Here is a 14879-nt window from a genome sequence, read left to right as displayed (position 1 = left end):
TGAAGTTACCTTAAAAATTAAAAATGGGCCCTGGCCGGTTGGCTCAGCGGCAGAGCGTCGGCCTGGCGTGCGGAGGACCTGGGTTTGATTCCCGGCCAGGGCACATAGGAGAAGTGCCCATTTGCTTCTCCACCCCCCCCCTTCCTCTCTGATTCTCTCTTCCCCTCCCGCAGCCAAGGCTCCATTGGAGCAAAGATGGCCCAGGCGCTGGGGATGGCTCCTTGGCCTCTGCCCCAGGTGCTAGAGTGGCTCTGGTCGCGGCAGAGCGACACCCCAGAGGGGCAGAGCATCGCCCCCTGGTGGGCAGAGCGTCGCCCCTGGTGGGCGTGCCGGGTGGATCCCGGTCGGGCGCATGCGGGAGTCTGTCTGACTGTCTCTCCCCGTTTCCAGCTTCAGAAAAAAAAAAAAAAAAAATGGGCAGTCTTCTGACCCAACAGTTCCATTTCTGGGAATATATCTGAAGAAATGTGAAACACTGATTCAAAAGAATATATGCATCCCTATGTTCATTGCAGCACTATTCATAATATCCAAGAGTTGGAAGTAGCCCAGTGTCTATCAGCAGATGAGTGGATAAAACAGCTGTGGTACAATTACACAATGGTCTACTACGGGGCCATAAAAACGAAGGAAATCTTACCCTTTGCGACAGCATGGATGGACCTGAAAAGCATTGTGCTAAATGACATAAGCCAAAGAAAGACAAGTCCCCTATGATTTTCAGTTATATGTGAAGTCTAACGAACAAAATAAACTAACAATCAAATAGAAAGAGACTCATAAATACAGAGAGCAAACTGACAGCTGTCAGAAGGGAGGGCGATTAGGGGGCTGGGTGAAAAAGGTAAGGACACAGACAATAGCATGGTGATTACCAGAGGAAAAGGGGTGGTGGGAGGTAGAAGAGGGGAGAGGGAGATAAATGGTGATGGAAGGAGATTTGACTTGCGGTGGTGAACACACTGTACAATATACAGATTATATTTTATAAAATTGTACACCTGTAACCTACATGATTTTATTAACCAATGTCACCACAATAAACTCAATAAAAACGTAAGAAAGAAATCACAGTATGAGTTTGTTTTTCTAATCTCAGTATTTATTCATGTTCTAAAAACAGAGAAATTGATGTTTATCAGGAAGTTATCTTTTGGAGTACTGTTTTACAGGGCACAAGGGACTTTAACAATTTTAATTTATTCCTTGGTTTGACCTGTTGCCTTTGTGATCATTTTTTTAAAATTTATTATTTTTTTTATTAAGTTAAAGGGAGGGAGGCAGAGAGACAAATTCTCGCATGTGCCTAACTTGGATCCACCCCGCAAACTTCCTGCAGGGCAACGCTCTGCTCATTTGGGGCCACCGCTCCATTGCTTGGCAACCGAGCTATTTCAGCACCTGAGGCAAGGTCATGGAGCCTACCTCAGCGCCCAGGGCCAACTTGCTCCAACCATTTGAGCCATGGCTGTGGGAGAGGGATACAAGGGGGGGGGGGAGAGAGGGTTACAGAGAGAAAGAGAGAGAGAGAGAAGGGAGAAGGGAGGGGTGGAGAAGCAGATGGTCACTTGTCCTGTGTACTCTGAACGGGAATCAAACACGGGACTTCCACACACTGAGCCAATGCTCTAACTCTGAGCCAACAAGCCAGGGCCTTTGTAATCTCTTAAACTTGGCTAATTAAAGTTGGCTTACTCTCTAATTAGTGCTTTAAAAGTTAAATATAAAAAAAAATCAAACAGCTATCTTCAAATGAGATAAACTTAAGTGAAAGAACTTTATAAGGTGGAGAATACTAGGAGGGCATTACTACCCTCACTTTACTATAAAAAGGAAAAAAAAATCAAGCTTTTTTTTTTTTTTTTTCCAGCTACACTGCACTTACCAAACGGCCAAGGTTGTAGTAACAATCTGGGTATTTTTTCCTGTGTTTGATCGCGGTCCGGTAGCTTTGCTCGGCAGCTTCGAACTGTTTCAGGCTGTTCTGCACGATGCCTAAATTCATCCACGCAGCAGCGAAGTCTGGCCTGGAAGAACATTTCAAAAGGTTAACAAAGAAAAGAAAGGCTTAGGCTCCAAACGGCAGGAGCTCATCTCTTTGCCTCTAGCACACTTATAAACAGCGCTCACTGTATTTGTACCGCCAAAGACAGCAGCTCCTCCGCTTCCTGTAGCTCATTCCTTTCTTTTAAAATATTTCCAAGATTATTCATTGCATGAACGTACTTGGGATTTAATCTGGAAGTGAAGAGAGAGACCGACCGTCTATTAATGCTCTGTAGTCTTCACTAATCTCTCAGGAATTGGTAAGGATGTCTTAACATTGGGGTCTTCTTAAGGGGACAGGCCTTTACCCCTAGACAGTTAAAACAAGCCACGCATATAAATGAGATGGGATGCCTGCAGTACCTCACAGCTTCCCGGTAATATCTGATGGCAGCTGTTTGATTGCCTTTATCGGCCAGGTTTTTGCCAACATTGTAGTGAACCTGAAAACAGAGAGAAAAACTTGGTCATCAGCTGGTAGACTTCTTTCTTCAGAGCAGGGATAGCGATCATATCTTCTAACTGAAAACAAAAGGTGATGGTATTAAAAAAAAAAAACCCACCCACCAGAACTTTAGTTAAAACCTAGAGGCTTGGCAAGGGGCTTGCTTGTACTTTAATCCCCCACCTTGTAAGAAAGGAGTCGAAGAAAGGGAGGCGACAAGCAGATGATACCACTAAAATATTACAGAAGGATATTTAAAGACCTCATCAGAGAAAATGAGAAAGCCTGGCTGGTTTTCCTGCTGAACAAACCCTCACATCCCCCTCCTCTCTCATGTACCTGTCCCCTAGTTAGATGACCACCATTCTGCCGTCTCTATGAATTTAACTGCTCTAGGCACCTCGTATAAGTGATATCACCTAGTGTTTGTCTTCTTGTGACTGACTTTTTTCACTTAGCATAATGTCCTCAAGGTCCATCCCTGCTGTGACATGTCAGAATTTCCTTCCTTTTTAAGGCCGAATAATATCCCATTGTAGACATACACATTTCCTTTATCTATTCGTCTGCTAATGAACACTTAGCTCGCTTTAATTTTTTGGCTATTGTGGCCAATGCGGCTATGAGATCTGCTTTCAGTTCCTTCAGACACACACACACACACACACACACGATGAGGCAAAAGGCTTATGGTTGCGAGTACATAAGACAGTTTATTCTTACGTTATTATTTATTATATTATTTTTATATAAACAAATGTAAACCTACATTTGTCCCACCCTGTATATATATCTATCAATCTCTCTAGATCTATCTATCTATCTATTTCCCCAGAAGTGGAATGACTGGATCATACGGTAATTCTATTTTTAATATCTGTAGAACTAAAATGGTTAATTTTATGTTATGAGAATTTTACTTCCATTTTTAAAAAAGAATTTTTAATGCTTTGATAGTAAAGTAGACTAGAAGAAACAGAATTCACAGTTGCAAACCTACTGGAAATCTTCAGGTCATCTTAAAGTGAGGGCACAATGGTGGCAACATAGGGTATTTTCCCGAGAATACATGGACTCGGAAGAAACTGCAAGGAAAGGAGCTGGGACCTGAACTAAGACCAGGGCGGCAGAACTGCACAGACTCACGAGGATGGTTATCAGAAGTGTTTACTGATTACCAAAAGCTCCTTTTGGAGGCTTATAATGTAAGGGCCAAGAGCAATCTCAGAAGAGATGATGCTATAGAAATTCATTCAATTAGGTGTATTAAGTGTGATTAATCACAATAACAGAAACACCAGCAGCACGCGGGTACTGAGCGAGGCCATAAGCCAGGTGTAAGGGTCAGCCCTAAAGTACAGGCTCTTTTCTTCACAATGTCCCTGACAGGTAGCTGCTATCACTGTCCTTCTGAGCTGGGGGACTGCTTCAGTGTTGTGAAGAATCTCACCCAAGGTTCTGGTGCTCGATTTGAATCCAGGATCCAAAGCCTGTTTCTTCTTACTGTATCACACCCGTTCACTGCGGTGCTAAGTAAAGATGGAGCTGACCACTCAAGGCAAGTTCTGGACCCATTCATTCATACCATCTATTACTTTTCATAAAGTAAAATAACATTTCTTTTTGAGTGGTAAGGGCTAAATTGTGCCCCCCACCAAACTCCCATGTTGAAGCCCTAAACCTTAGCACTTCAGAATATGGCTATATTTGGAGAAAGGGTTTTTAAAGAAGTCATTAAGTTAAAATGAGGTCCTTAGGGTAGGCCCTAACCTAACCTGGCCAGTGTCCTTACAAGAAGGGACAATTTGGGCACGAAGAGAGACATCAGAAAGGCTTACAGACAGAAAACAGGCCATGTGAGGACACATAAGAAGATGGCCACCTGTAAGCCAAAGAGAGAGGCCTCAGGAAAAACCAACCCCACCAACACATTGCTGCTGGACTTCTGGCCTCCAATCTGCGAGAAAATAAATTTCTGTTGTTTAAGCTACGTAGTCTATGATATTTTGTCATGGCAAACTAATATATCATGAAATACAAAAATGGTTTAAACACATTCAAGTAGTATTACACTCAAACACTTCCAAACCCCTTCTGAACATATGAGCGCATTCTGCCTCATTAGCCTTAACCTACAGTTAGAGCATATTTTCATAAATACCAATATTTCTGCAAGGGTAGGGAGCAGTGCGACATTCTTTAAGCACATATGTAACAGAGATTTTTTTTTAACTGCCAATTTTAAAGTCCATTCATTTATTTTTACCTAATCTAACAAAAGAAATCACAAGCAGGGATACCACGGGTAATAGAAATGGGTACTATTACACAGCACACTGCACAATTAAACTTCCTGAACCAAACTGCTCTCCATTCCTGGGTATTGTCACCTTCAAATTATAGCTCGGAGGCTAGTAAATGCTGTAGTCAGATGCACGTTTTTAAAAGTATGCTCTCAATGGTTTGATTTTGTGCCTCCCCCAACCCCAGCCGGGAAGTGTTAGTTCACCCCTGATCCCCCCCCCAAACCCCCCCCCCCCCAATCTGGAAAATCCAACCTGTGAAGGCTGCGTCTGTGGTCCCAGAATACAAATACAGCTCTAGGGCAGACTTCAACACACACACTCCCACCTCTCCCCCCTGCACTCCCTCCGCTTTCCTTTGTTATGAGGAAATTCTGTTTTCTCAATAAAAAGCTCAAACAAAGAGTTCAAGTGCCCTCTGCAGCATAGAGAGTGTTCTGTTAGACACCCAGCCTGCCAGACACCAGCAGACAAGGGGAGGAAGGAGGGGCAATTCCGGAAAGTCAGACTGCAGTTCTTTCGATGGAACCAGTTAAAAATCTGATACAGCCCTAGACGAAGGCAAGCCGTCCATAATTAAGAACTGGTAAACGGGTTTGCCCAGAGGCCGGCCTTATCCTGTGGGTTATACGGAGGGCGTATTTGAACAGAAAACAGCTGCCTAGATAACCCACTAGAAAAACAAAGCGAAGCAAAACAAAACAAAATAACCTCGACACAGTTGACTTAAAATAGTGTTTAAAGAATAGGTGACTTTTGTTTCCATGAAAAGGAAAAAGTTGAAAAAGCCTCCTTAATTCTCGAACTTTCCCTCTAGCTTTTGTGGTTCACGTGCTGAGGCAGTGATGGTTCAGGAGCCACAGAGAACCAGCCACTGCAACCCCACGGCTGTAAAGGAAGTGCAAGCAGCAGCAATAGAAGGCACCTTGACGCCAGTGCTAAAACCAGTTTGGTTTCAAATATTCTGCAAATGACTGATGTTAAACTTAAAATGTTTTAGGTCCATAAATATCCTATAATCAATCCTGGGTCACTCCTTAAGAAAATAGCTAATTGTGGTATACAATCCTTTTCATTATTAAAATAATCTAGAATTGTATTACAGAGATGATAGAAAGTGCTACATAATTTAAAGCCTTAAACACTAAAAATGATTGTAAATATGATTAGAACCTTGGTATTTCCACCATAGTAGGCTCAAGGAATTTCATTTCCATTTGGCTCAATTTAATCATTATTATTGAATGCATCCCATATGCAAGGCACTGTGGGTAATTCAAATGCAGACCAGGCACCAACTCTACCTACCTGGATGTTGCAATCTTTTGAGATGGATGAGCCTCAGTTTGTATATCTGGGCCTAATCTAGAGCCAGGTGTCAACTACTTAACATTCAGTGAATATAAATTTTGTACTTGGTGACAGGTACAAAAAACTATATCTCCTGTAATGAAGTTAATGAAACCAGCGTCTTCTTAAATAAGATATCTTCCCTGAAATCAACCTATTTTATTAAAAAAGAAAGTCAACTTTATTACATTTCTATTTATAGTAGAAAGTAAAAAAGAATAAAAAAAATCTCTCTTTTGCTTATCCCAAATGGCATCACTGAAAAGTTCTTGGAAAGGACTACCATCACCAAGTCCATTTTGAAGACGAGGTCTTGTAAGTAAATGTTTTAAATTAAAGAAAGAAAACCACGTATGCCAACATCTAATAACTGTGTGTGCGCCCATTTATGCAAAGCCTGTGTTTTCTAGCCTACAACATGTGATGTCACATTACTAGGACAAATAGGTTCAAAATCACATATATCCCATCTCCCCCCACCCCCCTTTACTAGAGTAACCTGGGCACGATATCACACCAGATCTTTATCTAGCCACCTACATTACTAATCTAGATAACGTCAGTTCTATTTTTCTATGCCTCAGTTTCTCTCATTTGGAAAAAAAAAATACCAGCTCTCTAAAAATCTTAGAGGGAGGATGGTGGAGATTAATTATAATGATGGAGATTAATCACAGAGCCACTACAGAGAAATCTGAGTTCCTCATAGAAAAGAACTATAATAAATAGAAGGAATAATTACTGCTGTTCAAAAACAAAAGGAAAAATAAAGCAAATATTTTAACATTTATAAAATTAAATCACAGGCAATTTATTTTTCATAGCATAAAATAAGTGGACAGGCTAGCAAATCAAATTAACGATAAAAGTTTGAAGTAATTCACTCTTTTAATTAAGTCTCTTAACTAGAAAACATGAACAAGGTTTTTTCAATCAAGAAAAAGACAAACAAGGAATCAGTGCCTTTTATACTATTCTTCACGTCAAGGTCACAATGAGATGTCAACTATTCATTAGATTTGTTCATATTTTACCTGAAATCATTGCTTTTTCTTAAATATAGAGTTTAAAAATGAGATAAAACTCTAGAGAGTTTTGTTTTTTGTTTTTGTTTTTTTTTACCCCCTGAGGATCTCATTTGGAGCATCCTAGGAATCACCAATTCTGATGACCCAACAGAGAATGAATTATTATTTAGGAATAACATGATATTAATAGAAATTCTTCGAACCTAACCCCCTGGCATCTTATTTTGAGCAAGTAACATTCTTTTGTCATTTAATGCGATGACCAAAACTAAAATGAGCCTAAGAAAGCGAACATTTCCTGAGCACCTACTATGTTCTAACTACCACAGTAGGCCACTTGAGATGCCATATTTTATGAAGGCCTCATCACAAACCCAGGAGACAGGCATTATTGACCCCCTCTATGGATAAGGGCACCAAAAGTTCAAAAAATGTAGTTTTGCCCAAAGAAGCAGAACTGGGTAAGCTAAGAGACTGGATTCATGAAGAATCCTAGTGAAAAAATTTCTACCAGACTGCTTCAGCAAAACACTGACAATTTTATGTGTGACCAGATAGTGGCACAATGGATAGAAGTTCGACCTGGGATGCTGAGGACCCAGGTTTGAAACCCTGAGGTCACCGGCTTGAGCGCAGGCCCACCAGCTTGAGCACAGGGTCACCAGCTTGAGTGTGGGATCATGGACATGACCCCATGGTCGCTGGCTTGAGCCCCAGATTGCCAGCTTGAGCAAGGGCTCACTGGCTCGGCTTAAGCCCCCCAGGTCAAGGCACGTATGAGAAGCAATCAGTGAACAACTAAGGTGCCGCGACTATGAATTGATGCTTCTCATCTCTTCCCTTTCCTGTCTGTCTCTCTCTGTATCTCTTCATCTCTCTTGCTGAAAAACAAAATAAAAAAACAAAAAAACCCACAAAAAACTGCCAATTTTAAAGTCTATACAGTGATTTTTACCTAATGTAACAAAAGGAATCCCAAGTAGAGACACCACGGTGATATAAATGTATACTAATACACACTACATAGCATAATTTAAACTTCCTGAACCACATTATTATCCATCTATAGGTAATCTCATCCTTAGGTTATGGCTTGGAGGCTAGGTAATGCTATGGGTAGAGCGTGTATTTTGAAGAATGTGCTCTGAATGTTTTCACTGTGGGCCTCCTCCAGCCCCAGACTGGATGCCGGGTGTTAGCTCCCCTGCCACCATCTCAACGGGTGATTGGATCCACTGGAAGATGAGTAAAAACTCATTTAAATAATCTCCTGTTTCATCAACATTTCCTTTGAATTATCTTGGCTAAGCGGAATTAGCCAAAATTTTAATAATTTCCTTTGAATTATTTTGACTAAATGGAATTTTAATAAATTTTATCAAAGTAACAAAAAAAAAAAAAAAAAAAAAAAGAAAAGAAAGAAAAACCCAAATTTTATGCTTGATTTTGTATAAAGGCAAACAATTCTTCTTATTCATTTGTTGAACTGAAAACATTTCCCAGTAACGTCCTTCTACAAAAACAGGGCAGCCGACCCACCTTAGCGTTGAGAGGACACACAGACAGGGCACTTCTAAAAAGCTGTTCTTCACTTCGCCACTCGCCGCTGCGGATCATGCATCTCAGCGTGTTTATGAATAAAATTCCCAGTACGAGAGCAGCCATTAGTTTCTTAAGAATAGAGAGACATGGTAAATGTCATAAGGAAAATCTGTCCAACCACCTTGGTTATGAATGATGCCTCTCTCGGCCAGTACCTTTCTCTTAGTATGTTTGCTGAGAGCTCCAACCCCGAGAGTCAGCAGCATGCAGTACCCAGCACTGGGGAGGTAGAGAACTCTCTCGGCCACCACAAAGCCCACTCGGAAGAACAAGTTACTTGCAGGGAGAAACGGGATAATGAGGAGTCCCAGGCCCAGAGTGAGGATCCTGGAAAATGAGAAGTATTTAAAATAGCTATTTTTAGACTTTAGCAAAACATTGTCACCAGTAGAGAGGCTTAAGCCTGGCAGTACTAGAATAAGACATAGATATCTCACTAAGGCACTAAGCATCAAGTATAAGGGTAAAATTTACAAGTCATACTATTGATATCAATAAGGTTAGAATGATATTTGTGAGGCCTTATTAATTCATCAACTCCAAATTCACCACAAAGCATGTAGGTATTGAATAGCCCAGTGGAGATTGGTCCCAATTAGTCTAATATAGTTTTCATAGAAAAATATATCCTCCCACAAACTTAACAGGTATAACAATACTTAATGAGTTTAAACTTTAAAAAATCTGAAATATACTAATATCATTTGAGGGGGCTACAACACCACAAATTTTGATCAAGTAGGAGAAAGCTGAGCAATGAAGCACTTCCGGGACTAAGCTATCATTGCTAATGTCCCAGATAACACAAGAGGAGGCATTGGGAAAGTAGGTCACACTTGGTGGCTCTTTTCTGGACCCAATGCCTACAGTATTTTAAAAGTAAAATGTAATTGCACATGTATAAGTGAACTGAGACACTAGTTTGGTGCCCTTTAGAATTACAAACTGATATAGAACACAGGTAAACTTAAAACTTGATTTATTTTGAGAAATTACTAATCTAATTCTATAAACAATTCATAAAGGAAATCACTTTAAATATATAGTTTCCTTTTTCATGAAACACAGTTGTTTTTCCTCCAATTATTTTCTCAATAAACCCTGCCCCCTTTTTTTTGGTGAGAAAGAACAGTGTCTTTGGGGCAACAGTTTATTTTGTACCAAATAACAGGAGGAAACAGTGTAGCATCCACCAGGGTTTCCTGAAGGAGAATTGTGAAATAATGGGCACAACACCCATCAATTACACTCTCTGTTCTGACCATAAATTACTCTTGACCACCTACTGAGAAAAGGATCTCAAAATGCTACTGCAGGGGAGAGAGGAGGGGGAGATAAAGCAGTCATCCATACCCCCCCTCCTCCACGTTCACTCCCCACTAGTTGAAGCCAGCGATGGATTCCAAACGGATGAATTCATCCTGCTTATAAATATGTATTGGAAATAAATGTCCTTAGACATTACTTCCACAAAATCGTTAAAATGATCAGTGCTGGATTTAGCAAAATGCGTCTGACTCAGCCCAGAGTGGAAGTTAAAATTCAGCATGGCCTCTTACCTTCTCTTGTGACTGTCTTCGGAGCACAGGGCTTGGCATATTAGGCCAATTAGGCAGAACCAGAGTGCTGCTAGTGCAATTACCCTCCAGTCACCAACTGACTTAATGAGGGGGATGCAGCCCATTGACCAATCAAAACACAGCCACCAGGGGCACAGCAGCAACCAGGCATTCAATGAATAGTAGTAATTATAGTTTATGGCCTGTCAGTCAAAAGGAAAACAAACATTTATTTAAAACTAAACTTGAAAAAAATACATGTATCTCCTAACTTCACTCCTGTGGCATCTGTTTCAGAAGACTTGTATAAAATAAAATATTGCTACTTTCTAAATGGACATGGGGTTATAATTTGCAATGTATTAAATGCATTCAGATTTTAATAGAGGAAAATGCAGCATAGCCACCAGCCTCTGCTATACAGTTGTTATATTTCTGGTCAAACTATGTCTGATTTACTTAGTGATTCCCAAAGTCTGTAACCCAGGAATTCTGAGTCTCAGGGGTCACCTACATGCCTAACAACGTAAGAATTGGATTCTCTTAATTTGTCTCTATGAAATGCACTGCTAAGAACTGGCACCCTTGCCTTCAGAAAAAGCAAACCTTCCCAATAACAAGTCTCGACATCACTAGACTTTTAAAGATACCACTGATAGTGCTCTAGTTTATCTTAACTCTGCCATGCCAATTTCCTTTATAACTAAAGCCACCGGGTCAGGAGACACTGCTGAGGCTGGCGAGAAACCTGCTGGTAGAAGGAACCACACCTTAATCTTGATTAGAATGGAAATACAAGGGGCTTCTGTCTGCTCAATCCCCTAACAAGAGCCTGGTTTCATCCTAGAATATCCTTTATGATAGCAAACACGCAGGTGTTCCATTTACCAGGGATTTGTGGGTGTGCTGGGAGTGGGATGAGGAGGAGGAACGAAGGACTCCGGAATCTGGTCGACAGACTCAGAACTCACCCTGACCAACACGCTGTCAGCAAAGGAGGCGGGGTTGTCCACCTCGGTGAAGGCCGGTGGGCCGGTGCCCATGATTTTCCAACGCGTGTAGAGCACCCCTGCTCCACCCAGGGCCAGGAGGGTCATTCTGAAGAGGAGGCCCCCATTTCGGAGCACGCCAATGTTCTGAAAAGACACCGCAAAGCCCCCGGTGTCACAGATTTTCAAATAAAAGTTTGGTCAAGCCAGGCACAAACATGCAGCAATCCCACCTGAACTGTGTTGACACTGTGCATTAGTGGCTATTTTAGAATTCAAAATCTCAAGAAATATGGCATTTTAAGTCAGCTGGTACTTGACATTTTCTGTGTTGGGTCTGCAGACAGAAGTATATACTCACCTCTAATGATTTGTCCTTATGTAGTACCTTCTGGACAATTTCCAGAACATTTAATTTGCCTATCACCAAGATGTCAAAGACTGCATTTAAACCCTGAGGAAGCAAAACAAGGCAATCAATGATGCGAGAGACTAACTCTAATTAGGTGGCAATTATGCTGCACAATTTTATTACTAAATCTAGACAAGGAGTGTAGTGGATTAGATAATTACGGAAGACCTCTTCAGCTCTTAAAAAAACAACCTGTTGTTTCTATGAAATTAGCTCATAGTAATATCCCAAATTTATTATCTAGTTAATTCCTGTTAGTCATAATTTCATAGTTTGCATGTTAGAGTACTACACGATTTGGTATAGCTAGAAATTTGGACTTCCTTCTTTCCCTTTTTTTCTTTACTCTAAGATGGTCCCTTAGTTGATTCAACTGAGTGCGTTACCTGGGCAGTTATTATGCCTAAAAAGATGAAGGCAGCCATCAACCTTGAAAACCCAGCCACATAAGTAATTATGCTTCAAGAACCTCAAGTGCTGACTGACTTCTGCAGTGTAGCAGAGGCAGGAGCAGAATAGGTACAAAAGTCTTTTTTTTTTTTTTACAGAGACAGAGAGAGAGTCAGAGAGAGGAATAGACAGGGACGGAGAGATGAGAAGCATCAATCATTTGTTTTTCGTTGCGCGTTGCAACACCTTAGTTGTTCATTGATTGCTTTCTCTCATATGTGCCTTGACCGCAGGCCTTCAGCAAACCGAGTAACCCCTTGCTGGAGCCAGGGACCTCAGGCTCAAGCTGGTGAGCTTTTTGCTCAAACCAGATGAGCCCGCGCTCAAGCTGGCGACCTCGGGGTCTCGAACCTGGGTCTTCCGCATCCCAGTCCGACGCTCTATCCACTGTGCCACCGCCTAGTCAGGCGGTACAACAGTCTTTGATGGGCCGTTGGCAATCTCTCAGCTTCATACTCCTAATTGTCCCACCAGTCTTCTGTTCTCGCCGGGCACACAGCCAGACTGCATTTCCCAGCCTCCCCTGCAGTTACGTGTGGCCACGGGTCATGTGACTGAATTCCAGCCTATGAAACGTGGCTAGAAGTGATAATGCCTCCTCTTGGAGGTTCGGTTATAAACCTAGACAGGCTCCACCACTCAGTTTCCCCTTTCAGCTGGCCGTGATGCAGATGATGGGGATGATCAGGGTGACTTTGGGGAATTACACACTGAAGATGGCAGAGGGTCCACTGGACTGGGTAATGTATGGAAGAAAGTCGCCGCTGTCATGTGGAGCCCTGCCCACGACATGATAAATGGGTGCCTAGTAAATAACTTCAGTTCTGCGATGCCACTGGATTTTGCAAGTGCGATACTGTAGTTCCACCTATGCTAACAGCTTCCAATGCCACCATGACAGTTCCTGTCTAGCAGGTGAGGGCTTCTTTCGCAGCTATTACCCCCACAGTTACAGGCTGAAGGCTAGATGAGCCTTAAATTCTTTTATCTTCCCCACAATGGACTTTTCCACAGGTGTCGCTGCTGCAGAAAACTCCCTGCCCAAACTGGGTAAAGTGGTCAGAATATACACAGTGTATTTGGATAACTGCCCCTAAAATACTTGAGTCTTTTTAATATGGGGCTATGTGACAAAGAAGATCATAAATCACCAGAAGCCAGCGGTGATTTGTGGTTTTCAGAGCAAGGATGACATTCCTACTTAACCTTCTTCCAGAAATGTTGGGAGCCATTAATTATCCAATGCACAAGCCAGCACTGGGTTAATCATTTCAAAGAATCCGATTTTATTCACCCATGTGAAACATGACTTTAGCAAGTCAAAGAAGACCATTTTTGCCTGAATGTAAACTATTTTCTAGAAGGCAGGAGCTCTCTGTTGAGCTGCTATGGCCGCTGTCTTTTTACACTGTTTGTTTTTCTGCCTGTGAGCTATAGGACAGTACCCAAGGGGTGATGGGGTCATGCAATCATGAGAACTGACCCACACACAAGATTAGCCCTCCTTCCTCCTTCCTGATTAAATGCATCCTCAAAATGCCCACATTCTTGTTTACCAGGTGGTGGCACAGTGGATAGAGCGTCGGACTGGGATGCGGAGGACCCAGGTTCGAAACCCCGAGGTCACCAGCTTGAGCGCGGGCTCATCTGGTTTGAGCAAAGCTCACCAGCTTGGACCCAAGGTCACTGGCTCGAGCAAGGGGTTACTCGGTCTGCTGGAGGCCCACGGTCAAGGCACATATGAGAAAGCAATCAATGAACAACTAAGGTGTTGCAACAAAAAACTGATGATTGATGCTTCTCATCTCATCTCTCTCCGTTCCTGTCTATCCCTGTCTATCCTTCTCTCTGACTCTCTCTCTCTGTCTCTGAAAAAAAAAAAAAAGCCCACATTCTTATCAAATTTTTGAAAATAGTTAAATTTCACCATATCTTTCTTCACATAAATCCAACCTAATTCTGAGGGCTTCTCCAATGTTAATGGGAGTCACCTAGGGACCTTGTTAAATGTGGATCTCATTCAGCAGCCCTGCGGGGATCTGAAATCCCACATTTCTAATAAGTTCCCAGGTGGTGTTGATGCTACTGCTCCTCAAACCTCACTCTGAGGAGCAAGGCTTCAGAGCAGCAGTTCTCAAGAGGACCACTTTGCCCCTCAGGGAATCTTGGCAATGTTGGAGACACTGTAGGTTGTCACAACTGAGAGGGTCGTACTGGAATCTAGTGAGTGGAGGCCACAGATGCTGCTAAACACCTGACTGTTCACAGGACAGCCTCCGTAAGAAAACAGATCCATCCCTGTCAATAATAGCAGCGTTCAGAAACATCAGTTTAGAGAAAATTACTTTAAAAAGTAACTCATGAAATTCAAGCATCTTTGCACAGTAATTCTTTCTATTCCATCTCCTGGCTAGCTAACCTTAACTTGATGGATCTAATCCAATAAAACCACTGAACTTTGCCTTGACTTGTGTCAAACCCCAAATCGCTCTAACTGCCCTTTCCTTCCCAGGGTATTCCTGCATGGGACCTTCAAATCCCTCATCTTTGTTTTTCATTCCTCTACCTCTGCTCACATCTCTAATTTATAGGTTGCCTTCCAATAATATAAGGCAGAACACTGGCTACGACAGAGAAAGAGGACAGTGGATCTCACTGCCTCTCCCTTCCGGGGCCTTCAATTGAAACCAGACCT

General features: G+C 42.0%; 1 protein-coding gene across 2 annotated transcripts in view; it reads right to left on the bottom strand.

Annotated features, from left to right (window-relative positions):
* TMTC4 (transmembrane O-mannosyltransferase targeting cadherins 4) overlaps nt 1–14879 on the bottom strand; it is a 71941-nt gene that overhangs the window by 14929 nt on the left and 42133 nt on the right. For both annotated transcript variants that reach the window (XM_066380607.1, XM_066380608.1), the window contains exons 7-14: nt 11684–11776; nt 11305–11469; nt 10334–10536; nt 8930–9101; nt 8712–8843; nt 2410–2489; nt 2131–2238; nt 1886–2027 (exon numbers count right to left, since the gene is read on the bottom strand). In XM_066380607.1, coding sequence (XP_066236704.1) covers nt 1886–2027; nt 2131–2238; nt 2410–2489; nt 8712–8843; nt 8930–9101; nt 10334–10536; nt 11305–11469; nt 11684–11776 — 1095 coding nt within the window. The remainder of the gene's footprint in view (nt 1–1885; nt 2028–2130; nt 2239–2409; nt 2490–8711; nt 8844–8929; nt 9102–10333; nt 10537–11304; nt 11470–11683; nt 11777–14879) is intronic.

This window comes from Saccopteryx leptura, chromosome 4 (assembly GCF_036850995.1).
Source record: "Saccopteryx leptura isolate mSacLep1 chromosome 4, mSacLep1_pri_phased_curated, whole genome shotgun sequence".
Taxonomy (NCBI): Eukaryota; Metazoa; Chordata; class Mammalia; order Chiroptera; family Emballonuridae; genus Saccopteryx; species Saccopteryx leptura.
The sequence above is the reverse complement of the archived record's forward strand: the minus strand, read 5'-3'. Positions and strand labels throughout refer to the sequence as shown.